Source organism: Pseudonaja textilis, chromosome 1 (assembly GCF_049901715.1).
Source record: "Pseudonaja textilis isolate UNSWEBS1 chromosome 1, rPseTex1.2, whole genome shotgun sequence".
Lineage (NCBI taxonomy): Eukaryota > Metazoa > Chordata > Lepidosauria > Squamata > Elapidae > Pseudonaja > Pseudonaja textilis.
In genome coordinates this window covers 269,490,144-269,516,488 of record NC_141990.1, presented here as the reverse complement: position 1 = coordinate 269,516,488, position 26,345 = coordinate 269,490,144, and the positions used below count along the sequence as shown (strand labels likewise).

The window sequence follows — 26,345 nt, the reverse complement described above, 5'->3', positions numbered from 1 at the left end:
AGAAAGAACAAAAGAAAGATTTGATGCCCTGAATAATCTGGGCTATAGATAAGGATAACTTCCCAAAATCAAGATAATCTCTTGCTTACAGAAAACGGCCCTCCCTAGTTTTCCTATCTACCTTTAACCTCAATCCTTAATGTCATGTCTTACCAGTTCAAGAAACTTCAAATCCTCAGGATAAACTATCAAACCAAGGATTAATCTCTTTATGATAAAGCTATCTAAATCGATATTTTTATTTCTATGTGAGGCTACAAAGTGACACTTAGGTCATTGGTGAGGAAGCTGCAGGAAATTCTGTTTTTTATTATATAGGGTTAAAAAATGCCCAGCTTCCAAAGTCTCTGGGCAATTTCCTTTATAAAAAGGCAGAATTGTAATAGAACAAACACCATGAGTTCAGAAAGCCATAAAAAACAGCACACATCCTCACCAACTGCGCAACCTCCTAGGAAAATAATCAGGTTTTCAATGTCTTTTAGAACGCCATCAAGGGGATAGCCATAAAGGTCTCTGGGGGGGATCCTGTTCCAAAAGATGGCATGGAAGATATGCTCCTGGGTTCCTACTAAATGGCATTATTCAATTGAAGGGACTTGAAAAATATTCATTCTGCTGAATCAGAAATAAGCAGCATTCAAATAACCAGGCCATATGTCATGAAGGGCTTTATAGGTAGTAGTCAGATCTTGAACTGTACCAGAAGCCAACTGGTAACCACTGCAGCTTGCAGAGGAAGTGGTGTCACACAGGCATACCATGTCATATCCATTACTGCCTGTGCTGATGCAATCTAGAGCAGCTGTAGCTTCCAAGTGATTTTGTAAAGGGCAGCTCCAAGTGCATTGCAATATTCCATTCTTGAGGTGACTAGTGTGTAAGTCATCATGATTACAATCTGTTCAAAAATACCCGTGTTCAATTAACTTTCTGTTATGAAAATGGCAATATATTATATGCAGAAGAGAGTTTACAAATTGTTCAAAAACTGCAATTGTTTCTAAATAGGTTTGAAAGACTAAAATATTATATATATATATATATATATATATAATTGATCCGATAATATATATATGGCATAGTCTCATATCATCATCAGGCCTCTAGGCCTGATGATGATGAATGAGATCATCAAACGTGCTAGACACTTGAATAGCGAGAAAACCAACAACCAAAGATCCACATACAAATACCCGAGAACCTCAGAAAACAAATATATATATATATATATATATATATTATATATATATACACATACATATGCATATACATATACATACACACACACACACATGTATGTTATTCAGCTTTGTTCGGGTATTTTCCCACGTCATTATAGTTGTCCTTTTAAAGTTGTAGCAACGTTTCAGCAGAATCTCATCTGCCATCATCAGGCTTCTGTATTGTGTTCGTCTGTGAGTCAGACTTTTACAGTTGTTTCAGTTTTAAATTTGGGGCTAGCCTACTGCTGTGCCAGAATGGTTTTTTCTTCATCATGATTGGTTGGGAGTCTTGGTCTGTGTTTATTGGTCTTGGAGGAGCACCACTACAAAACCTAGCTAAACACTTAGCAAAACAGCTACAGCCCCATGCTGAAACAGCAGCTTCACATGTACAAAACTCATACCACTTCTTGGAAATGATCAAAGATCTACACATGGAACAAGAAGATCTGCTTGTAAGTTTCGACGTGGTTTCACTATTCACTCAAGTCCTGATAAAAGAAACTCTTGAAATCATCAAAAATAAATACCAACCAGCTAAACACCTCATGGAACTAACAGAACACTGCTTAACCAACACGTATTTCATATACAAAGGACAAAGATACAAGCAAATTGAAGGAGCCCCTATGGGATCACCACTGTCACCCGTCATTGCAAACCTGTTCATGGAAGAATTCGAATGACCACTCCGTGGCCAAAACACTAATTGTTAGAACCAAATGCCTGGCAGACAAGACACACATAAAGACTGAACTATGCACCCTGACTAAGGTACTGACAGCCAACGGCTTCCACAAAAGCAAAATCATTGGCTTGATCCACAAAAACACACTGAGACATAATAGAGACCCAGAAGATGAACAGACCTATGGAACAGCTGTCCTGCCCTACATAAGAGGTACTACAGACAAAATCAGTAAGATACTACACAGGCATCACATCAAGACTGCCTTCAAAACAGACAGAAAAATAGCAGCCATCCTTAGAAACCCCAAAGATAAAATTGACCTGGAAAACCAAGGCATATACGAAGTCCCCTGTGCATCATGCCTGGCCACATACATTGGACAGACCAATAGAAGAATAAGTACCTGCCTGGATGAACACCAAAATGCAGTAAAAAAGCTGGAACACACTTCCTCACTAGTCCAATACATGAAAGAAACAGGTCATAGCATCAACTTCAATGGCACCAAAACCCTAGCCACTATAGAAAACCCTAGCCACAGAATTATCAGAGAAGCCGTAGAGATTGAAAAAAGACCTGAAAGCATGAATAGAAGAGAAGATTCCACCAGACTGTCAATTATTTGGAAGCCTGCACTCACAAACAAAAAAATCTCCACACCACTAGCCAGGCAAACACCTGGGCACAAACAGATCCCCCATGATATCTCCAGCTCAAACACACCCCAACCAGGCACCCAGATGAAACTTAGCTTCCTAACAAATGATAGCCATCCATTTACTCGGAGCCAAGCTGCACTAAAAACCTCCAATACAGGAACACAATGTTGCCAGCCAATCAAGACACAAAAAAAGCCACAAAACAGACAGAAGATATTAGAAACACCAATCAAGCAGAACACAGCAAACTCCAAGACCAATAAACACAGACCAAGACTCCCAACCAATCATGATGAAGAAAAAACCATTCTGGCACAGCAGTAGGCTAGCCCCAAATTTAAAACTGAAACAACTGTAAAAGTCTGACTCACAGACGAACACAATACAGAAGCCTGATGATGGCAGATGAGAGTCTGCTGAAATGTTGCTACAACTTTAAAAGCACAATTATAATGATGTGGGAAAATACCCAAACAAAGCTGAATACCATACATGTAAGTACCGTGAAAAGAAATATATATATATATATATATATATATATATATATATATATATATATATATATATATATGCATGCGTACATACATACATACATACATTTGATTGGCTACTGGGCAAACACCTTAACCTTTAACATTTTAAATGCCTTAGGTCTGGGCTACCTGAAAGATACTTTTCTCTGTATATTCCTAAATCTACTACTCTTTACAGAGCCCCACCAAACAAAGTGATGCAAAAATTGCTAAGGAAAAATACCTCCTCAGCAGTGGCAAACAGACTAAGATATGGAAGACAATTTATTCATTGTTGCTCTTATGATGGTTTCTGTCCTATTGTTTGGGCTTCTCCGTTAAGCAGCTTGTTCTTTTATTTATCCTACCATAGATTTCTAGGTAGTGCCTATTTAGTAGCAATAGCACTTAGACTTAAATACCGCTTCATAAAGCTTTACACCCCTCTCCAAGAGGTTTACAGAGTCAGTTATTAACTATTAAAACATCACTAAATTATTGTTCAAAAATACTTAATTTTTGAAATAATATTTAAAAAACAACAATACCAAATGAGATTACACACTAAAGGCCTCCCTAAAAGGAAAGTCTTTACCAACAGAAGGGGTTTCAGAGTTTTGATGCAGGCCCTCTTTCTAATCATGGGCAAATAGATTTCAGGGGTTATTGAGTCATACAGAAATGATTCCAAAGATGATGTCAACAGGCTAGCAGAGATAGTAAGGAAGAATGCAGAAGACTCTAATCTCAATCCTAAAATATTAAGAAATTTAAAGATTACTAGGATTTCAAACAGGAAACCAGTATACCTACTTTAATTAGGACAGCACGTTTCTTATATTCCACTCATTAATAATTAGGATACTGCTTTTGGACCAGTTAGATTTTTAATATTTTTAAAGAGTACCAAAGGTGTTGTAGTAGTTGCCTCTTGAAAAAGCATCTTTGGGACAACCATGTCCAGGATGACTGAGAATCTCCATAGTACTCTATATACACAGCATAAACCACAGCTATAATCTAATTATGTTATAATTAATGAACATGCCATCCTGGCTAGATTTTGAATGTTCAGGGGAAAACCTGCAGGAGCAGGCAGGAGCTTGTAACGTTCCAGGGTGCTTCCCCATCGACTTTCTCACAAAATTGCAGGACACTTGGCAACCAATCAATCATAAGTTCAAACAGGTTGCCAATTACTGAGATCACAATCACATGACTGTAGGGAACGGGACATTTTATGACGGCCTCCAGAAATTGTGGTGCTCCGACACTGTGAGGTTTTTAAGAAGAGACTGGATTTGTCTGAAATGGTATAAGATTACCTGTCTAAACAGAGAATTTGACTGGAAGACCTCCAAGGTCCCTTCCAACTCTGTTATTCTAAAGTGCTTTATAGACTTTATCCAAGTGTCATAACATTGAATAGTCAAGGACTACTTGCATTTCTGTATTGGTGTTGCTAAGAACATATTTTTTTTCCTATGTTATTTTTCATCTAATACTATTTCCAAAAGTATTGCTTTACAGCATAATGAAAACATTTATTACAAACATAAATGTAAGCTGTTAGAGCTGGGGTAGGGAAACTTGGCTCTTTTATCACTTATGGACTTCAGCTCCCAGAATTCCTGAGTGAGCCATAAAAGGTTCCCCATCCCTGGCCTACTGGTTTTTCAGTTGTGGGGGAAATCAATTTTTGACTTGAATGGGACTGTTTAATATACAAATGTAGGACATATTACATTTATATTAATATATTAAACAGTATATTAAACAGTCCCATCCAAGTCAAACATTGATTTCCCCCACAACTGAAAAACCAGTAGGCCAGGGATGGGGAACCTTTTATGGCTCACTCAGGAATTCTGGGAGCTGAAGTCCATAAGTGATAAAAGAGCCAAGTTTCCCTACCCCTGTGTTAGAGTGATGATAGCAATTAGAAAAAATAGATCTAGGAGGAAAACTATATTCCAATGCATTTTGACTTAGACAAATATTGGAAAAAAAATAATGGATGCAAAGGTTCTTCATTATGAATATTTACTGCTGTGTATTCATTAACTCAAAAACACTGAATCTCTTTCTTAACTGTTCTCCACCCCCCCAAACCACCATATCTAACAAACATGCTACAAAAACTGAAAAAGAAACCATTTACACAATGAGGAGGACCTGTTTTAGATACTCTAGGTACAACTTAAGTTACATACTTAAGTTACATACTTTATAATGTGAAGTCTGTGGGCTAGTGGCTACATGGAGTTTCTGAACAGCATGAGAATATACTGCCAAAACTGGCCTGCAAAAAAACTTATTTTGAGGATATTCAGTTATTCATGTAACGAAAATGTGAACATAGGAGCTGGTATTTTTTCTATGTTGAACCCGATGTCCCAATTCTCCCAAAATTTAGTATATGAAAAATCACATTATTAAAATGCAGTAGTTTTGCAAAAAAAAAAAGCAAGGTAACACTGATTTTTGCATGATTACCTAAAGCAGTGGTCCCCAACCTTTGCAGCTTGGTGGCCCATTTGGAGGGAGGGATAGGGGAACCAGACTGTGTGAGAGGCAGGCAAGTGTGCACTGCTTGACTGCAAGTTGAGCTGCCCATGCACATGCGTGCCAGCCTGCCAGTTGCACAAGTCAAGCTGCATGCACACGTGCACCAGCCTGCTGCTCACATGAGTCTAGCCACATGCACGTGTGTGCACCCTAGCCTCCCATTTGCGCATCTTGGTTGCAAATAGGCCACTGCCTGGTAGTGGGCTACAGCTTAGGTGTTGGGGACCCCTGACTTACGGGAAAAGAATGTAAGTGTATATTAGCTTGATATGATTAAGTGAAACTAGATCAAACAGTTTGTGGACATTAATGGGGCAGCCAGAATACACTGTTCAACCAACCTACTCCTCCTTCATGCCCTCGTTATCAGATATACTAATTACTCCTCTGTTGTTGGTCAGCTACAGATATAATAGCTTTTACTTACAAAACAGGGCAGCAAAGGCAAAAATGAAACACAGATAGAATCATGGATAGAAGTCAAAAGGGAGGAAGGATTGTTCCTGCTATCACCTTTCAATTTTTTCCTCCTACATCTTTTTTGCTACACGTTCACCTACCTTCGTTTGCAAACCAATAGCTGGAAAGGAAACTGAATTATGATCAGATTGAAAGAACTTGTAGGGGAAGAACTTGATGAGTCGATATTTTGGCCTGTATTTTGGTAGTGGCTATGATTTAGGGGAATGTCTTACCTACTGGTATATTATGGACCCCATCAGTTAAAGAATTTCAACTGGGGGATCAAAGAAGAAATCTTCTTTGCTGTTGCTCCTATCCTCTGGAATATACTCCCTCCAAAGATGAATGTCTAAATTCTGGAGAAATTCACTGCAAGAGATTTAACCAGAGGTGATATTCAGCAGGTTCTGACCAGTTCTGGAGAACCGGTAGCGGAAAGTTTAAGTAGCTTGGAAAACCGGCAAATACCACCTCTGACTGGAGATTTTACAGTATCCTTCCCCTGCCACGCCCACCAAGCCACGCCCACAGAACCGGTAGTGAAAAAAAATTGAATCCCACCACTGGATTTAATTCTCATCCAAAGAACTATTTTTCCTGCACTTATTTGTGACCAATCTATATGATCCCTTAGTTTTATTCCTTTTTGCTCTCAATTCTATAGTTAAAAAGCTCTTGACCCTATTTGACACTTTTCTATAGACAGAAAAATGTAGAATCTATTTTAAGAACTCACTGTCTGAATTTATGCACCCAGATAATAGAAGCAGCTACATCTTTAGACTGAGAAAGCACAGAGTTTTGAAAGATTCCTTATCCTAGGAACATGATATTCACTATAACAGATAATAATGTCTCAGTCTCTTGAACCAAAAAACTGTCCAGCCATCATCTTATATTGTCCAACAACTTTTCTGGGAATATTTATTTTCCTATACTTATCCAAATCAAGTTCTATTCAAAACATATGAATTAAGAGGAAAATAGGAAAAACATTATCTGGTTTAAAACTAGCCTTACGAAAAATATACAATTTCCATATTCATATAACATACTCAACCAGCTTATGGATAGGTCATGTCATATTCATTATGACATGAGAATATCTAAATCCAATAGGTGTGGAGTGAAGATGTATATGAAACAAACAAGGGTTGATTTAGATTAATGAATACTCCTCCAGCCTGTCATGTCATAGGAGGACTATAAATTAGAGAGGTCAAAAGCGGGGCAACTGCCCACCCTCTGTACTTAAAAAAAAAAGTTTACAAAGTGGTTAGAAAAGACAGAGTTGCACCAGCCACTAAATATGCTCCCCCAATACCAACTGGTTGCAGGGATCCTCTTTTCTTGCTACGGTATCCCGGCAGACACTTTTTGTAAGTACTTACAAACATGAATGATTCCAAACAAGAAGAGATCCTGAGCAAAACCTCTCACTCTTAAATTCTGGAAACATTCTAAAAAAACTGATATAAGAATGATAAAAACTAACTTTTACATTGAATAATTCTGAAATATGAACAAACACAACAATAAAGAATATAACTTTGCTTATTCCATTGGATAAATCAGAATTGGTTTGGAAGCAGCACTGTTTTTTATCCATAACTCTGCAAAATATTGTACTTTCTGTACAGAAAATAGGCAAATAATGAGAGTTTATGAATTTCCTAAAACAGTAAGGAAATTACCATGATATCAAAATCTAAACCTGTGACTTTAAATGCCTGCAGATGAAAACCAGCAAGAAATCCTAAAAAGTCAAAATGAATCGAAGTCAGAATCCAAAGATTAGAGCTAAATATTCTGGGTAAAGGAACACAAATAACTTAAGTTTTGAAGCAATTAAATCTAGAAGGCTAACTGAAAACTAAAGGAATAATTTGAAGTTCATATCTAGTTGCTTGATATTTTGGTAAACAGTGTAACTTGCAAAATTCTATATCTAGCAGATACAAAACAAAAGTGTCATGAATGGATAGACAAATATTACATAAGAAAAATGTGCAAATGTTGAGTGAAATGCACTACAAAGTAAACAATATATCACCAACATATTAATCTAATTTAAATTTATTTAATTTAGGTGCCACCCAACTCCAAATGACCCTGGGCAACTCCTAATATAACTGAAAGATAAAATATAATAATTCAAAAGCAAATAAATAAAACAAATAAGTAAGAAGCAGCTAAAGAACAAAATGGTGAATGCAGCCAATAACAAAATTCAAAAAAATTATATCCTTTCATGACCATTAATCTGATGCACAGCATCAAAACTTGTTACTACACCATAAAGTTCAAGCCTTGCTGAGAAGGAATAATTCTGGCTCTGATTTCTTTTTTCCACTTCTTTGAATAGTTATTTTATTTGAATATTTTCTTCAATGCAGTAATAGACAGGTAAATTCAGATTTGCCAGACTTATCTTTGTGATCATACCCTACTGGCAGGCTCCCCAGTTGCTAGTTCTCTTTTACGGATGCAGTATTTGTATCTTAAAAGATGGACAGCTGGAGAGTTATAAGTTCATCCCTATCATCTTCCTTCATCCAATTTCAAGAATTTGTAATGGAATATCGAACACACCTAAAATCATCAGTTGTATGATAGAAGCAATCTGGCACAATTTAAAGTCTTAAAAGCTTTCAGTCCTCTCTCATACAAAAAGTTCCTAAAATAAACAACCACAAACAGAGAACAGATCAATTTGTGGAAGATTTAAAAAATGAATTTTTTTCCATAATAAAAAAGCCAATGCTGGGATGTACTCAAGATTCATATTAGCATTTTATCTCTTTGCATAAAGTCTTAAGGTATGCACAAGATATCAAGTTATCAGATGTTCAAACCCAGCATTAAAGCCAATCTGTCTGTCTTTCTCACTCACATAAAAATAGATAACAGGCTATAAATACAGTAAAAGAAGATAGTTACAATATGAAGGTAAAACATCCATCAAATTTGACTATTCATGGACAGGTCTATGTTGTTTGGTTTGACATCTGGCTTTTTTTACCTCCAATCAAACCTACAGCTATACTATTCCATGAAGATCTTCCATCCAAGTATTAACAAGGTTTGAGCCAGTTTCTGAGTTTTGACAAATGCTGAAACTATTTGCATATTAAAAGTAGATAGAAAAGCAAAAGATAAGGGGTTCCCTGTGTTCCCACTAACTGATTTTTAATGGAAATGTGACATAAAGTGGAGCCTATAATAATTAAGGCATTGGGTGGGGTGGGGGGGAGGAAGCAGCTGAAAGGAAGTCTGTGGACAACAAGAGTAAACAAGAATGCATTTGTTTTTCCAAGACTTTAAACAACACCTAGTTTCCTATACTGTAGCTACCTGCAAAACACAAAATAAGCACTCATGATCTGCATTCACAATCCCCAACTATAAAGACTTAAAAACCCGAATGCTGCCATATTTCATTGTTCAAGTCATGCATATAAACCAACCCATTTAAGTCATTAAGGTCAATGTAAATTTAATCTCCTATTTTTAATCTCAACATGTGATTAAAGTTACAATCCTTAAACATACTGATGTGTAATGAAGCCATACTGAACTCTGATAAGACACAGAACTGCATCCAGAAATGCTATTTATTTGTTAAATTTGGCTGCCACCTGATCAATGAATATCTTATTCATACTCAGAACCTTTCCTGATTTTTTCAAGGGTGTCCCACCATTCTGACTTTCAGAACAATAAGAAAATTGCTATACATTAGCAATGTGTATCCGAGGCTTAGCAACCACAGAATAAGGATCTTTGTTCATTTTACCTTGCAATTTTTTCAACACAGCTACTTCCATTTTCAGAACTTGCTTTGGCTGCTGCGCTGACTCAACCTTCAGTGCAACGTTCTCTCGAGTAAGTATGTCCATTGCATCGTAAATTTCTCCAAATCCTCCACCTCCAATCTTCTTTATCTGTAATAAATAAGACTATCAATCTAGTGCATTATTTAAAAATTATAGTTTTTGTGTTACCTAATATAAACCTTGAATTATTGTCTAATTATCGTACTAAAAATATTTAAACTGCTTTATTATGTACACTTATTTTTTTATTATGGCTGAGAAATAAATTAGGCAAAATAATAGAAATTCTAAAATAACATTGTTGGCTGTATACGAGCAATTGCTTCAGAAAATTAAAAAACTCCATGGTAGTACTGTTACAATCAAGGTCTGGAATTTTCATGTGCCCCATCAGTTACAAAGCTAGAATTATGCAAGTATAAGACTGCTAGAAAAATGTACTAAAATAGGATTATCATCCATTTAAAATAAATCTTAGCCACTTATACATAAGAATTTTAATTGTAAATATAGTTTCATATGTAGATTTAATCAGGTGTGAAACATAGATTTTTCTTGATTGTTAAATAACAGGCACCCATTGCAAAAGCTATAATTCTAGAATCAGCTTTCATGTCATAGAAACAAAAATATATTTTCTAAAATGCTGTCTATTACTTTAAAGAACATGTAATACCTCTGGACTTTTTAGAACAATAGCATTAAAATAAAATAATATAAAACTATACATAAAATTTTAATTAAAAGACTTTAATTCATTAACAGATTAAAATTATTCCAGCTGATTGACTAAATATAAAAATCATTAAGAAAAATATGTAAATGTTTTATTTATTTATTCAGTTTATTTTATTTAATATGAGGTATAAAGGTATCTCAAATATTTTTTGAAAATGTAAAGAAAGTACTTTCTATCATCTTTGGTGGACTTGTGACAAAGCAAAGAAATATTGGGGCCAGATTTTTCATCTTAATCCAGAAGATTCTTTAAAAAACTAAAAAATTGAAACATGAAATTTTCCTTTTAGGACCATTGGATATGGAACACGAAAAAATTGGAACTTTGTTATTATATATGTAGACAGTAGCAATTATTTTCTATGTGAAAAAATGGAAAGACATGTCAATCCCCAAGTGGAAGAATGGATGGAAAAAGTGATGAAAATGATGGAGATGGGCAAAGCTACCTGTTTAATTAAAGAGAAGAACTTACCCAGTTTTGTTTCCACATGGAAACTGCTTCTGGACTTTATACTCAAAACAGAAAAAAGACGAAACTCTGATTTTAGATTTTGATGACTAAATTACTTTTGTAGTTATAGAAATGGCTTGTATCTGCAGTGGCACAGTGGTTAGAGTGCACTACTACAGGCTTCTTCTGCTGACTGCCGGCTGACTGCAATTTGGCAGTTCAAATCTCACCAGGCTCAAGGTTGACTCAGCTTTCCATCCTTCCGAGGTGAGTAAAATGAGGACCCAGATTGTTGGGGGCAATAGGCTGACTCTGTAAACTGCTTAGAGACGGCTGTAAGGGGGCATATAAGTCTAAGTGCTATTTATATTGCTATTGTATCTACTAGAAATATAAAGCAAAAAGCTGAGCTTGCAACTGTACTTTGTGTTCTACTACACCAAAGAGAGTCAGAAGTCACTGCTTTTCTTTTTCTTTCTACCTTACATTTCTTTCCCTTTTTATTCTTTACTTTCATTTGTATTTTATACCACAGTAAACTTTAATAAAACCTTAAAAAAATAAAAATATGTAAATATAGTTGATTTAAATTAACTATATTGGCCGTAGAATTCTCTGCTCTGGGATCTTTAAATTAGCGGGAGAAAGCAGATCACTTGTCTATTACCATCTGCTGTTATCAGGTTGGCAGGCTAAGGGAGAACCCCATCTTGCTGAAATCTTGTAAAAACTCCCTAGATGTAGCATTATTCCCCTGTGAAATAGGCACTGAATATTTGTCCATTTGGCTGTAGTGCTCAACAATCCTGTTATATACTCTATTGATACGGGAAACAGAGTTTTCTCCAGCAAGAAATATTTCTTCAGAGCTGAAGAGGCTTCTTGGATGAGAAGCGAAACGTCATCACAGAAAAAATAAGAAAGTCTAGTTGCATCCTGAAAAACATCATTGGGACAACCATGACCGGGATGACTGAGAATCTCTACAGACATTTAGCAAAGGGATGAACACCCTTTGAATGGTGTGGGAGTAAGAATGTATTTCCAGAGAAAAAAATGCAGGAACCAGGAACACTACTCAGGTGACCCTGAGGACTTCAAGTGCTCCAAGTGCTTCAATGACTCCCTAAAAGGATGCAAATGACCAGCTGTCTGCAAGGAATATAAATCCTTCCATTCCCCACTGTCTTGTCAGAGCTGAAGGAGCTTCTTGGATGAGAAGCGAAACATCTTCAAAGAAAAAACAAGAAAGTCAAGTTGCCTCCTGAAAAAGTACCTTTGGGATATCTTTGGAAGAGTTCCCTTCTCACAACCGATTCTTCACTTGTATTCTAATCGCCTTCTCAACGCATATCAAGCAAGACTTCAAGCAGGCCATTCAACTAAGATAGCACATTCTTGAATTCTATTTTGGTGCCCAAAATATCCTTTACCTCAGCACCAGATTATTATTTTTTTTGAGCTGACAGCAATATTTAATACACTTGACCATTTTGAAACAGCTATTGACATTATGATCCTTGGATAACCCTGACTTTATTGGTTCTTCTCCCCTCCCCTTCTTTCTTGTTGTTTTGCAATGTTGTATGGTAAATTTTTAGTCTTGGGAATTTCTACTTATTACATTTACCCCTCAGAGATCAGTCCTAGAACCAATTTGTTTATCTTTCATAGTCTTCCCTTGAGTATTCATATTCAAGTCTTTTATTATCATTATTATGAAGTTTATACTCAGTCTATCAATTTTTGGACCGTTGATAACAATGCATAGTCAGCCGTGACAGACAGTCTTATTGTTTTATATTGGATGTCTTCCCATTATCTCAGACTGAATATATCTAAGATGCACATCATTATCTTTTGGCTCTTTTGTCCTTTCCAACAGCTATTGCATCTTCAGCCATTCGTCCACAGGGCTCCCAAATTACACTCTTTACTGATGATGACTTGACATTCTGATACTTATTAATTTTACACTAAGAATAAGTAATTATCATTTGATGAATATGTGTAGGATCCAGGAGTTCTGACAAAAGATGTTGCATTTTATTGAGTAGGCTTTAGCTATGTCATTGCTAATTACTAAAATATTATTCTGGCAGGTGTTTCTCATTCCTCTCTCTGCCTCCTGATTGTAGTTAGTGCAGAAAAATCCTGTTTGGGTTTTCTGGATATGCCACCCTATTCTCATGTCTTATTATACCACAAAACACTAAAATAAAGGAGAGAAATAGCACATGAAATCTTGTGTGGAAATGGTAGAGTTAAAAATAGAAAGATAAAAAGTTGGTATAAACTAGATTTACCTATATACTATATCTTTTTTACCTAATGCCTTTATTTGGTCAGTAATTTCTTACTTCCTTTCTAAGCTTTATATAATACTACTTACTCTAAAAGAGAGTATCCTGCTGTGTAGATACATTTGAAATCATTTTCCATCACACATAAAAAACCTCTTACTCTTAAAAAACAGGACCACAAGCACCCATAACTTTCTCTCAAAAATACATACTGCACCTTTCCCTCTAAATATTTCTGTCTCGCTCAGACACACCCAGAAGCATTCAGTCAAATACAAGCTCCTCCTACTTCCCTTAAGTCTCGCCACTCATTTATCCTCTGCTGGATTTTTCAGCTTCCTCCTATGAATGAGTGTGTATGCGAGTGACAGAAACAAAGGCGGGGGGGGGGGGATATGTGTGTTCATTAACTAAAAAAACAACAACCAAGAAACCTCTGCAGACACCAAGGAGATTGTGTTTAGACAGTTAATCTCAAACATAGAAAGGGAAAAGAGGTTAACTTGGACCAGCAAAGAATGCTTGGAAAATTGCATCATGCCAGCCTAATAAAGGCAGAACTATTATTATACAGAATATTTTTAAAATATCATATAAGAATGACCAAAAAGGAGGGACTGTAAAGTTTTCAACTACACAAGAACCCAGGAAAAGAGCAGGCGCAGAACACTGACTGATAAAGCAGCTAACCAGCTGTAACATATAGGAATCCACTCCTGAAAAGCATCGATAATATTATTATATTTTCATTATTTCGTTGTAGCCATCATATTAGGTAAGCCATAATCTTATTATTTATTTATCATGCTGCTCAAGACCGTATTTAAGAAGGATGTAATGCACTATCTTCTCCTGTCTTGCAGTTTATAGCTTTGTCTGCTCTCTTAAATTATATACATAACATTTTGATTTTTTTTTATTTGATTGAAATTTATATAACCAAACATCAGAAAAAAATCAATAAAACTATTACATACTTACCACTTTCCATCTTTCTTTTACCAATATCCCCACAGTAAGAATATCCGGCTGTTCCCCTCCTCCACTCATTGCAATCTCTGGGGTGGTACAGTGGCTATGCAAAGCCTATGTCAGTAGAGACCGTCAAGTTCCCAGAAGTGGCTTCCATTTAAGCAGAGTCTATAGAAACAAAACAGCTGTATGTGAAACTAGGCTAATAAAATCATGGCCAAAAAAGAAATGTTCTTAATCTTATTTTAACTAAGTTATTTTCCAATTTCACAATGTTGAACTGAAAGATAGACAGCAAATTTCAATAGTAATTAAGTTGCAGAAACAAAATACCTTAATATATTTGATTATGAATGTGAGGGCAACTAACAGCTTTTTGTCCTTTGTATATTCTAAAGGACATCTAAAATAAAAAGATCCTGCAAAAGAATAAAATCTTGCACAATATTTTGTAGAAAGATTTAAGAAAAGTTATAAAAATAAACACCAGGCTGTTTCTCAATGCACTGCTTTATATGCATCAATTCAACAATTCTTGAACTACTTCTAGTATTTCAGTATTAGCTCCATATTCAAGCAGAAACCTTAATTGAGAACAATGACTTTGCTTTACATTAAAAATATAACAGAGATTATGCTTGTGTATTTTTTTGTTCATTGCCATAAATTATATAGTAGCTTATTTTCTTTTTCCAAAAAAACTACACAACGAACATAGAGTAGGGCAACAAAGCAAAATATTGTTATTCAAATATACAAGATGGTAAGCCAAATGAGGTATGAGACAAGGGTGCACTCTAGTTCTTCTCCTTTTTATTCCATTCAGAAACAAATTGAATAATCAATCTCTCCATCAAAACAGGCACATTGGCCCAAAGTGAGCACATTATACACTTGCTGAATACTATCAAGAAGAGCTGCTAGAAATTAACTGCTCAAAAACCACAGTCATGGTATTTGCCAAGAGACCTAAGACACAGATATCTGGTGGCTAAACAGAATGGTCAAGACCTTCGAATACCAAGAGTCATTTTTCCATGGAAATCCCAAGCCAGCTATGTCATCTTAAACACAGAGAAAACCACTTCAACTCTACAATCCTTCTACTTCCTTGAAGGAGTTCAGCACAAATCCATAGTGATCAAAGCCTTCTTGACCAAAGATCTGAGCTCAGTTCCTCTTGGGAGACCAGTTGAGCCATTACATTACCCTCCTCAAAAGGAGTTCACTCTAGGTTGCTGAGATTTTTAAGTGCCCCACTGCATTTCAAATGTAGTGCTTTGTTGCAGCCTACTCGAAATAGAAACTTCCACCTGGATTCAAATTCTTTCATATTGTCTTAAGCTTCTTTTTTTTCCAGTCAGCTTGGTCCCTTTAATTATAACTGATAGTTTCTAGTTTCCCTGGTATCAGGCAAATACATGAAAATTTAAAATCCTATGGCTTCTCATGTGCCTCCATCATCCTGAAGGGCTACAAACATGCATTAGCCAATTTTGATCAAAGTGCCATTGACTTAGAGCTACAATCAGATTGGTCACTTCTGAATAAGCATATACATTTAATTAATAAATACCAGAACATCCTTTTTGAGCTGAAAAAAATCCAGACAACTGCCTGTATCTTTTTCTTGCCATCTAATAACAAGCTCTTGTAACTCAAGATTGGCTAACCCCACTGAATTGTACAAAACTTAACAATACTTTAGCTAGAAATGTTCCTGTTGCAGTACAAGAAATGTTCCTGTTGCAGTTGTTCAGAGTTAAGTTACACAAATACTCAGTGTTCCCAAAATTTTTTAAAAAACTGCCAAAAATTTAAAGAGCACAACATACGTATCGTAATGTGCAGTTACAGAGAGAACAAAGCAGTAATGAAGCATAATGACTAGGATTCCAAGGTATGAACTAGTGAGTCTCTTATTAAAGCCTAGCTTAAAAAACACTGATTCAGTCCAGACTTCATGCCAGTTATTTGTTACCACGAAAATAAGGATGCTTACCTGTCTTTCTGATCTTTTCCCACAGAACTGAATTTCTGTGGGAAAAAGAAACCTATTACCAATGCATGCAAAACCTGAAAATATGTTAAGTACAAAACTAATCAAGAATTAGTTAATCACTGTCAAACAGATTTTAAAAATCTTTCGGGTCACAACTTTGCTTCTGTATATCAATATAGCTACCGCAGCTAAATAGAATTTATATATTAACAACTTCCATGTTATTTATATTTTTATTAAAATGTATACATTTGTCTCAAAGTAGTTTACTGTGAACTATACAAAATATTAAATCAACAATTAAAAATTAAATTAGAATCATCAATAATTAGGTAGAAAGTATATTTCATATCTCTTTAAATCCAAATAGATTCTGTATTTAGCAATTAGTACATTTCAGAGAATTGTTGCAACTATACAGAACATTCACATTATGGGCAAAATGCAAATCTAGCCATGATTAGACATACTTAATTACATAAAGATTGTTGTAACGATGTTTGCATAACCTGCTGAGATAAAACCTTAGGTAAAAACAGCATGTTAATGCTATTTTTAATTCCTGAGGAGCCAAATTTTATGCAAGGAATCAGACTCACTGTGCAGTACAAAATATATCCCCTTAATGCAGACACTGTAGCTTGATTTTACTCCTGGTTACAATGTCTACATTAAAGGGAACCAATATGGCATCTATTCACCTGATTCACCTTCACTAAATCTTGGGTAAAACAGTGTGTTAAAATAACACTCTCATGTTTTTGTTACCTTAAATTTCTCTCAAGTATCTATGTTTAGAAACTGGTTCAAAATACTGAAATATTTTGACTGGAAACGATTTTAGGTAATGTTATTCCTTTTTTATGGATTCTATTTTTATTTAAGCCCAAATCAATTATGAGTTTATCACATTTATATCTTTGAAATCTTTATTCCTTCCAAATGAGCACACTTTCATGCATAACAATGAGAAAGACATTATACATTCTATAGACATTGAAATACGGTTGATAAGAACATAGCAAAGGGCTTTTCCATGGTATATTCACAGACAAAAAACTTTGTAAGGCTTTTTTCCCCTGCATCTTAACAGTTTTCTATGAAAAGATGAAAGAAGCAAATTACAATAGCTGATGACAGCATCTGGGTCCCCCTAAAATTCCATGAATGAAACGGAGTGGTGGCAGAAATAATTCTCTTTTGAGAACCACTCATAGCTTTGAATAGAGTTCAAAGGAAGCTTTGCCCATTGAAAGCCCATGCCCCTACTCTGGTGAGATTTTACCATCTGAAAATCTTTTTGTTGTTACAGACTTTATCTTACACTGTCTGAGTTATCTGTTTCTGGTTTTCATGCTATCTTGAATATTTTTTTGCTCCTAATCAAAACAATATTATAGTTCAGTACTTCAGTAAAACACAAATTTAAAAGCAATTGCTTCTGGAAATAGAACAAATACCTGATTTAAATAGACAAAGATACTAATTTACAATCTAAACTAATATATTACAGCTATCAGGCCTACTTCCTTTTCAAATGGAGTGTAAAAATACAGCATATATTTTAAAAATATAGGTAGTTCTTAAATATATTACTGTAGCAACTAACAATATTTTAATACCTATTAAAACAACTTCAGCTTTTGACAGAGCCTCTCAGTGATTCTCATTCATAAACACAACCAAACTTGGAAAGACAAGATACCATACTGACCCAAATTCATTTTTTTCTAAAATTGTGCAAGCCTCAATAACCTTTCTTCAGTACTAATATCAATTCATATCAATAGTCATCCTAGTACTATAGTCTTTCCTACAATAAAAAAAAATACTTAAATGTGGTTTATAAAGTACTGTAAAGTGTCTTTGAATTGAGCTCAGCCCATAGTCTAGACTACTGTAATCTATACATGGTTTCCTGATAATAATACTAAATTATTTTGTAACTGTCTTATTTTGAAATACTTTGATTTATGCATAACTGCATAATTATCCTAAAACTCTCCTTGCAAATGAATACAGTTGCTAATAATTCTTCAAACATGAACAAGCTCCTGGCAACGGAACATTGCCATCTTCATGGGCAATTCTCAAATAATCCAAACCATTGATTTCTACAACTGTTGTACTGATATAGAAAAACACACACACAGATTATATATATGTGTGTGCATGTATCTATATCTATACATATGTATGTATGTATGTATGGTATTCAGCTTTGTTCGAGTATTTTCCCACATCATTGTAGTTGTGCTTTTAAAGTTGTAGCAACGTTTCGGCAGAATCTCATCTGCCATCATCAGGCTTCTGTATTGTGTTCGCCTGGGAACGAACACAATACAGAAGCCTGATGATGGCAGATGAGATTCTGCCGAAACGTTGCTACAACTTTAAAAGCACAACTACAATGACGTGGGAAAATACCTGAACAAAGCTGAATAACATACATGCAAGTACCCGCGAAAACTTAAGAAAACATAGATATATATATATGTATAGATATAGATATATAGATATATATATATATATATATATATATATATATATATATAGAGAGAGAGAGAGAGATAGAGAGAGAGAGAGAGAGAGAGATGGTGTGTGTGTGTGTGTGTGTATATATTGATACATACATACATAGAAAACCTTGAATTACGCCGTCTTCGATCTGATCTAAGTATGGTATATAAAATCATACATTGCAAAGTCCTACCTGTCAATGAATACTTCAGCTTCAACCATAACAACACAAGAGCACACAATAGATACAAACTCAAGGTTAACCGCACGAAACTTGATTGCAGGAAATACGACTTCAGCAACAGAGTGGTCAATGTCTGGAATACTCTACCTGATTCTGTAGTTTCTTCCCCAAACCCCAAAAACTTTAACCTTAGACTGTCTACTATTGACCTCACCCCTTTCCTAAGAGGTCTCTAGGGGGCATGCATAAACGCACCAATGTGCCTACCGTCCGTGTCCTATTGTTTCTTTTATTTTCCTTATATGTACCCATTTCATGTATTCATAACTATGTATACACTTATACTTATTATCTTGTAAACAATTGACAAATCAAATAAATAAATAAATAAATAAAATAAAAATAAATATAAATATTCTTCTTCTTCAAATAGTTGATAATCCTTGCATTCTCTTGACAAGTTAGCCCAAAGTAGGCTTTGATAAGTAAGCTTATTGTAAAAAAGCTAATGAACCAGTTACAAAAATTTCTAGTAATAGCAATGTAGCAAATGTAATTTATATTTATCATGGAATCAAGGTTTATCTTCTTCTTGCACCTTTTTTCCTGCCTATCAGTGTAAGAGTCTTGTAGCTGTTCTCTTTTTGACAGGAGAGATCTAAAATTTCTACTTATGCCTTATTTTAGCAATGGACTAATCTGGTTTCAGTCTTTCTCAGTCTGATCACACGAGAAGTAGCTTTCACAATAGATTTCTACCCCAATTATACTTTTTGCTAACATGTATTAAAAAGATATCTATTTGAATTTCTCTTTTCCATTTGTGTTACAAATGCCAAACTTCACAATTATTTTGCTATTATTGAGATTCCTCATCTAGTTTACAGATTGGATGAGGAATAATACATTGAAATTGAAGTCTAAAGGTCTGGTGGTACAGTGGTTCTCAATAACTAGAATAGATATTTTCTATCCTAGGATATTTTTTTCTTTGAGAAATGAACCCTGCAATTTGGAAGCAATTTAGACCTTTCACTGTCCTTGAGGGCCAGGTCAATACACTAGCTTGAAGTCCTTACTTCCATCTGTGCATGATTTATCATTCTATTGCATAGACATTTCAGCAGTTTCAAAAACTGGCAGATGCCTATCAGCAGTATTCACTGAATGCATATAAAATTTATTTTGATAAAGTTGTATTGGGTTCTGATTATTTTTTATGCAAAACTCAAGATGCTTAGTATCATATATAAATCTCTGTATGGCTTGAGGCCCCCTTACCTAAGGAATGGCTCTCTCCAAATTTTGTTTGTGGGAAACAGATTCCATAGAAAATATTGTTTTATAAGCCCATTTAGAATTAACTAGACCGTGGAGTTCTTGGTGCCGGTCCAACATTCTTGAATCCCCTCCCCAGTCAATTGTGTTTTTTATAATATTTTCAGAAGAATCTTAAGCATATCTTTGTTAATTATCTCCTTGCTAGGAATACTGCCTGTTTTGCTACCTAATTTTAACCACTACCTTCTTATATTTATCCATTTTAAAAAATTTAATTACATTGTAGTGCATAGTTGGTATAATTATATAATTTCAATCATGCCTGGTTTACTGAGCTTTGGGAGATGCAATAGCAAAAGACAAGCTTAAATTTGATAGAGGAAGATCAGAAATGAATTTACCAAACATGTGTCTGAGATAATTTTAAGCCTAAACTACAGAAATAAAGATGGTAAAGCATTTGTGCTTCTCCCTTTTGAAGAGTGAGAAAAAGCAATGAGGTTCTGTTCATTATTTGGGCAACATTTTGGCAAAAACAAAATATTCTGGACAGGAAGTGAAAAACAGGGCAGTATATCTGCCATATGAGAATTGGACCCATGATTCACCTTGTTCCCATGTAAAACCAGTAAATATGTGACTGGATGGATCAGCAAGATTATCAACACTTCACTGGGAAAGGAAATGTTGACTGCCACCTTGAAAAAAAATGGTTCCTTCTGAAGAGACATTCTGTAGATCCAGCCATAGTGGACAACTATCGTCCAATTATGGAGAAGGTTGTTGGTGATATTCCAACGACAGAATATTATAGGGAAAATGGGATTATCTGGATTCTTTTCGGTCAAGTTTTAGACTAGAGCATAGAACCCTGCATCGGGTTGCTGAGGCAGTAGAAGTCTTGACCTAATTCTTGTTAGTTGTCAGGGCCTGGATGGAAAGAAACAAGTTGCTACTGTTAGTATGCCAGTTTCAGCCTTTATGGAGAAATAGGCCTGACAACAGTGACTCATACTCTTGTCACCTCCTGTATGTATCACTTTAATTGACTCCACATGAAGACTGTCAGGAGCCACAGTTGGTTCAACATGTAACAGCCTGCCTGTCATTAGATAATAGCCATTACTTTTACCTGAACATTACATTGATGGTGAAGGTTCTGCAGTGGCTACCCATAGACTCTGGGGTACAATTCAAAATTATGATTCTAACATTAAAAGCTTGGCATCTCAGGTAATCATCTGCTTCAGATCAAACCTATTAGACTGGGCTACCTTTTCTGCACGGGGATCCTGAAAGCTCTCTCTCCTAACTTTAAGAGGTTCAGAAAAGGGGGCAAGTGTCAATGGTTCTTTGTGGCAGTCTCTATTCTCTTGAAAAGTCTCCCTCTATGGTGTTGTCCCTCCTGTAATTTAAAAAGGCAATGAAAGTGGAGCTCTTCCACAGCGTTTTAATGGTTATTGTGGAAGCCAAGTTATTACTAACCTGATGATTTTAAATTGCATTATAATATTTGCTTTGGATATTATTTTATTTTGATTGTCATTATGTTCTATTGCAAACTACTTCAGGCTGGCCTCATAGTTCAGAACATATGGTATATAAATGAAATACATAAATGTTTCCTTGCAAGATATGCGTTTACATTTTTCAGCATGGAAACAACTCATATAATTCATCTATCAAAACTCTGTTCTTTCTCTCTTTATTCTATCTGTTTCAAGAATTCTCATATTTCCCCTTATAAAAATTACATTATCTTCCCTCAGTTTCATTGTATACTAAATTCTTTATTGGGATCAGTTATAAAACCCTACAAATCATATTTATTTTCATTGCCTTATAACAGTCCACAACACCTGTAATTTTTCACAGCATTCTTAGTGTGTGTATACACACACACACACATTAGAGTATCTGGTAAGACTTTGCAATCCTTTGAAAAAGGTGTTTCAGGAAAATGTGGATGCATGTGCAAAGCACTCTTTTCACATTTTTTTTGCAGCCATATCTTTTCTCTGATTTGATGACTATTTTGGTAACTGCTCCTGGCTATCTCCACAACCAATCAAAGATTGCACTGAAGAAAAGTGGGGTATATAAACACCCATACACAGACAGGCAGAAGTATTTCCAAAGCAGTCTGCAAATACAGAAAAAAATAAAAATTTGAAAACATTCTTTGTAATTCACTTCCACAGATCTGTGAAATGATACACAGTAGGTATCCTTCTTTTCTGATCTACAGGAGAACAGTGAGTAGAACCAAATGAGGTACACCTCTCTCTCTCTCTCTCTTTCATTCCCCCCCCCCAACACACAAATACAGGACAAATTTGCTTAAGAGCTTCTTCCATTCTTTGTATAAGCCCACATCCAAAAAAAGGTCAAAACAACTACTGTATCTAAGGCACATGATTTGAATCATAGCTCAAATACTTACAAATCAGGATTACTGATACTACTACTGAAAATCTGTAAAAAAGCAATTTATAAATGTTATTTCCACAAGCCTAAATTTAATGGAAAGGTTCCTGATTTCACAATTTATCAGCCATTTCAAGTTCAAGGGATAGGAGATGAAGCACTGATATAGTATTGGCTTTTACTATTTTGATATATCATTATTCAATATTAATATGAAAAATGAGAGCCACTTTGGGGTAATGGTTAAGGCATCAGGGTAGAAAATGAGTTATTGAGGTCCAGTCTCATCTTAGGCACAAAGATAGGCAGGTGCTGTTGGGCTAGTCACTTTCTTTTAAGCCCAAGGAAGGGGGCAATGGCAAATCACTTCAGAACAATTTTGCCAGGAAACTGCAAGGCAGTTATCCAGGCAGTCTCCTAGAATCCCTACATAGCCACAAGCAGACTAAATACACACACACACCGAATTCTATGGACCCTTATCTAACTCCAAGTAGGTATTAATTGTTGAAAGATTCCTGTGCACAGGCTGATAGCAATAAAACAGTTTAATTGGAGCTTCCCATATGTTTCTATCATCTGACAATCAAAGAGAGGATTTTTTAAAAAGTATAATTCATGCATTACAGCAAGAAAATAACTGAGTCTTTACTGAAACTATTTGACAAGCTAAAGTCCAGATTAGTTCAATGTTTCTTACAAACCATACAACTATAAACACTTTACTGATTATCTTCAATTTTTGAAAAAGTTTCTTAATCAACTTTCAAATGTGTAAGAATCAACTTATGTGCATATTATAAAAACCTTAATTAATTTAACAAGGCATTTCTCAGATAAACTTGAATATTATATATAGCTACAGCAAAGATATCTAAGAAAGTACTGGTGTACAGAACATCGGCCATATCGCTAAAAGGAAAAATCACACTGCATCTCACTTACTTTGGCCATGTCATGCAGGAGAATATACTGGAGAAAGCTATTATGTTTAGAAGAGTTAGCAATAAAAGAAAACTCAAGCTGTCGGAAAAGCACAGTGCTGGACACTCTTAAATCTGACACCAGGCAGAGCATAGAAAAACTCAAAAAAAGAATAGTGCAAGATTGGAAGATATGGAGAGACCTGGCCCATAAATGCCAACATTTTGATTCAACTGAATGGATAATATCATTGTCACTTAATAACCTACTCCTTTTAATTGATTGGATCAAAAGACCTAATGTTAAGAACCACAATTGTATTGTTATGACAGAACAGAAAGAGAAAAGTCTGTGATTTCTCACAGATGTTTTCCTACTCCAACTACAGGCAGTTTTAAGATCTTTAGCAGAAGACCATACCTGTCACTTTGAAAGGATATACTATATAACTGTATTCATATCATCATGCAACTGCTTGTTGCAACCGTAATGTTTAGTCTCAGTCTCCATCTGCCTCCTTACTACGGACTATTTCTTTGATTAAAAGACAACTGGAGCGACATGACCTGATTTTAAAGTCAAGCTGCCTACTAACCGCCACCCCCCATTAGCTCCCGTCACTGAAAAGAGAGGTCGAAACAACCAAGCCTTAAGATAAAACCGATCTTTCACATTAAACGCCACATATAGAGCCCCACAATGTTTGTTTGCTTGTTTTTTTTTTCTCACAACGCTGCTCTCTTTTAAACTGTCTGTAGCATCGCCAACAATCTCATTGGTTCGAGGCAAAGAAACTTCGGCGATTCATCTTGCTATTTATCCAGTTGCGGCGCGCGCACTGTATGGGAAAACACAGGAGTCGGAAGAAACTAAGTGGAAGATTAAAAGATGGGCCAGATCCTCTGCCACGCAAGGGTCAAGTTTCGGAGGGTTGGGGGTTGTTTTTTCGCTTTGTTTTTTTTGGGGAGGGCTTGTTTTTGTTTTGTTTCACTGCAGCATTTCCGCCCCTTTCTGTCCCCGCGTGTGGGGGGCGGGGCGGGGGGAAACAACCCGAAGAACATCTCGAAGGCTATTGGATATATCACTGCCCTGAAGGTTACCCTTCTCTCTCTTGTCTCCGAACAACCTTCGACTGCCGGGAGCCGCCGCCGCCGCCCCCCATCCCTCCATCTTCAAAAGAGCATCCCCACGATGCTTCAACGCCGCGACCACAACGGCAAGGCGAAGAACGGCCGTCGGCCGCCAGTCCCGTCCCCCCCCTCCCGCCGCCCCCCCAAAGCATCCTCCGTACTGCCCTTTTGCGCACCCGGGGCCGCGACAGGAACGGCCTCTCTCTTTCTCTCTTTCGCCCCCTGAGGCGTCGGTGCCGCGGAACGTCAACAAGGTTCTCTCTGCCGACAAAAAGCCCCTCTGTCGGCGACCCCCGCCTCCCCCGCCGCCCTGTTCCGCTGGGCCGGAGAGAGAGCTCTCACCTGGAACGCGAGTGGCGCCCCTGCCTCGTCAGCCTGCGAGAGCGGCCGGCTCGGAGAAACTCTTTTTTTTTTTTTTTTTTCTGGAGAGCCTCCAGGCGAAAGAAAGGAAGGAGGAAGAAGAAGAAGAAGGTGGTGGAGGAGGAGGAGAATGTTATTACCGCGGCCCCCTCCGGCTCAGCCCAGCACAGCTCAGCAGCAGACTCTGGCCCATGGCTTGCAAGCAGGCGGCAGTGGCGCCTCAGTCGTCGTCGCCGTCTCTATGGTAACTGCGGGACCGGACCGGACTAGGGTAGGCTTAGAAGGAGCCTGAAGGAGCGCGAGCCGACGGGCGGGGTAACAAACGGAGAGGGGAGAGCAGGAGGAGGCAGGCAGGCAGGCAATCAGAGGCACTCGCTGGACGGCCGTTGTCTCTCTTTCTCTCCCTCTCTCTCCCCCTGCAGGGTTAACCGCTTCACTGCCGCCGCCGCCGCCGCCACCCCTTGTCGGCTCAGTCGCCTGCAGTCTCCCGCGGGACGCGACTGCTCTCACTACCGTCGCAACTAGCCCCCTCCTTTTCCCTTGCCCTCCATCCTAGCGCTAGGCAGCTAAGCGATCCCTCGAGAGAATCCACCCACCGTGTCGACACTGCGAAACGTTATTGGAGCGTTTACCAAAAGCCGGTAGCAGATTGGACGGGAGCTCTTTCAATCAGTCTGGCGGGCGGCCGTATCTTGGAGACGCCGCTGTCCTCATATTTGCTTATGAGGCGAATTTTGCGAGTGGTTTTTTTTATTTTTTGAAAAGAATTCTGGGTATTGTAGTTTAGTGTGCGTTATCGGAAAGGGATTCCCGAAGGATGGAATGCGGAGTTAAGATCTGCTTGTGGGGTGCGGAGATCAGAAGTAACGGTGACTTCCAACTAGGGACACAATCCTAAACTGGACAAACACACCGACGGCAGTGTTTTATCTTGCTGTAGCGGAACTATTGACTACTTTCTTCCTAATACTCTGGTGCTGAAAGAAAACTGCTTTAAATTGAGTTTTTTGTGAACCGCTCTGGGCACCTCCGTTGCAGTGTAGGGTCCCCTGTAAAATTTCTAATCTATGGAAAAATACATTTTTATTAATATGGC

General features: G+C 36.8%; 1 protein-coding gene across 3 annotated transcripts in view; it reads right to left on the bottom strand.

Moving 5' to 3' along the window:
- The window catches only part of TTBK2 (tau tubulin kinase 2), a 68,805-nt gene extending 42,856 nt beyond the window's left edge, over window positions 1-25,949 (bottom strand). For 2 of the 3 annotated variants that reach the window (XM_026709461.2, XM_087921768.1), the window contains exons 1-3: window positions 25,232-25,949; window positions 14,431-14,589; window positions 9,915-10,062 (exon numbers count right to left, since the gene is read on the bottom strand). In XM_026709461.2, the coding sequence (XP_026565246.1) occupies window positions 9,915-10,062; window positions 14,431-14,499 (217 nt within the window). In that variant the 5' untranslated portion in view covers window positions 14,500-14,589; window positions 25,232-25,949. The remainder of the gene's footprint in view (window positions 1-9,914; window positions 10,063-14,430; window positions 14,590-25,231) is intronic. The other variant, XM_087921767.1, reaches the window with a different exon arrangement.
- Between the last annotated feature and the right edge of the window lie 396 nt (window positions 25,950-26,345).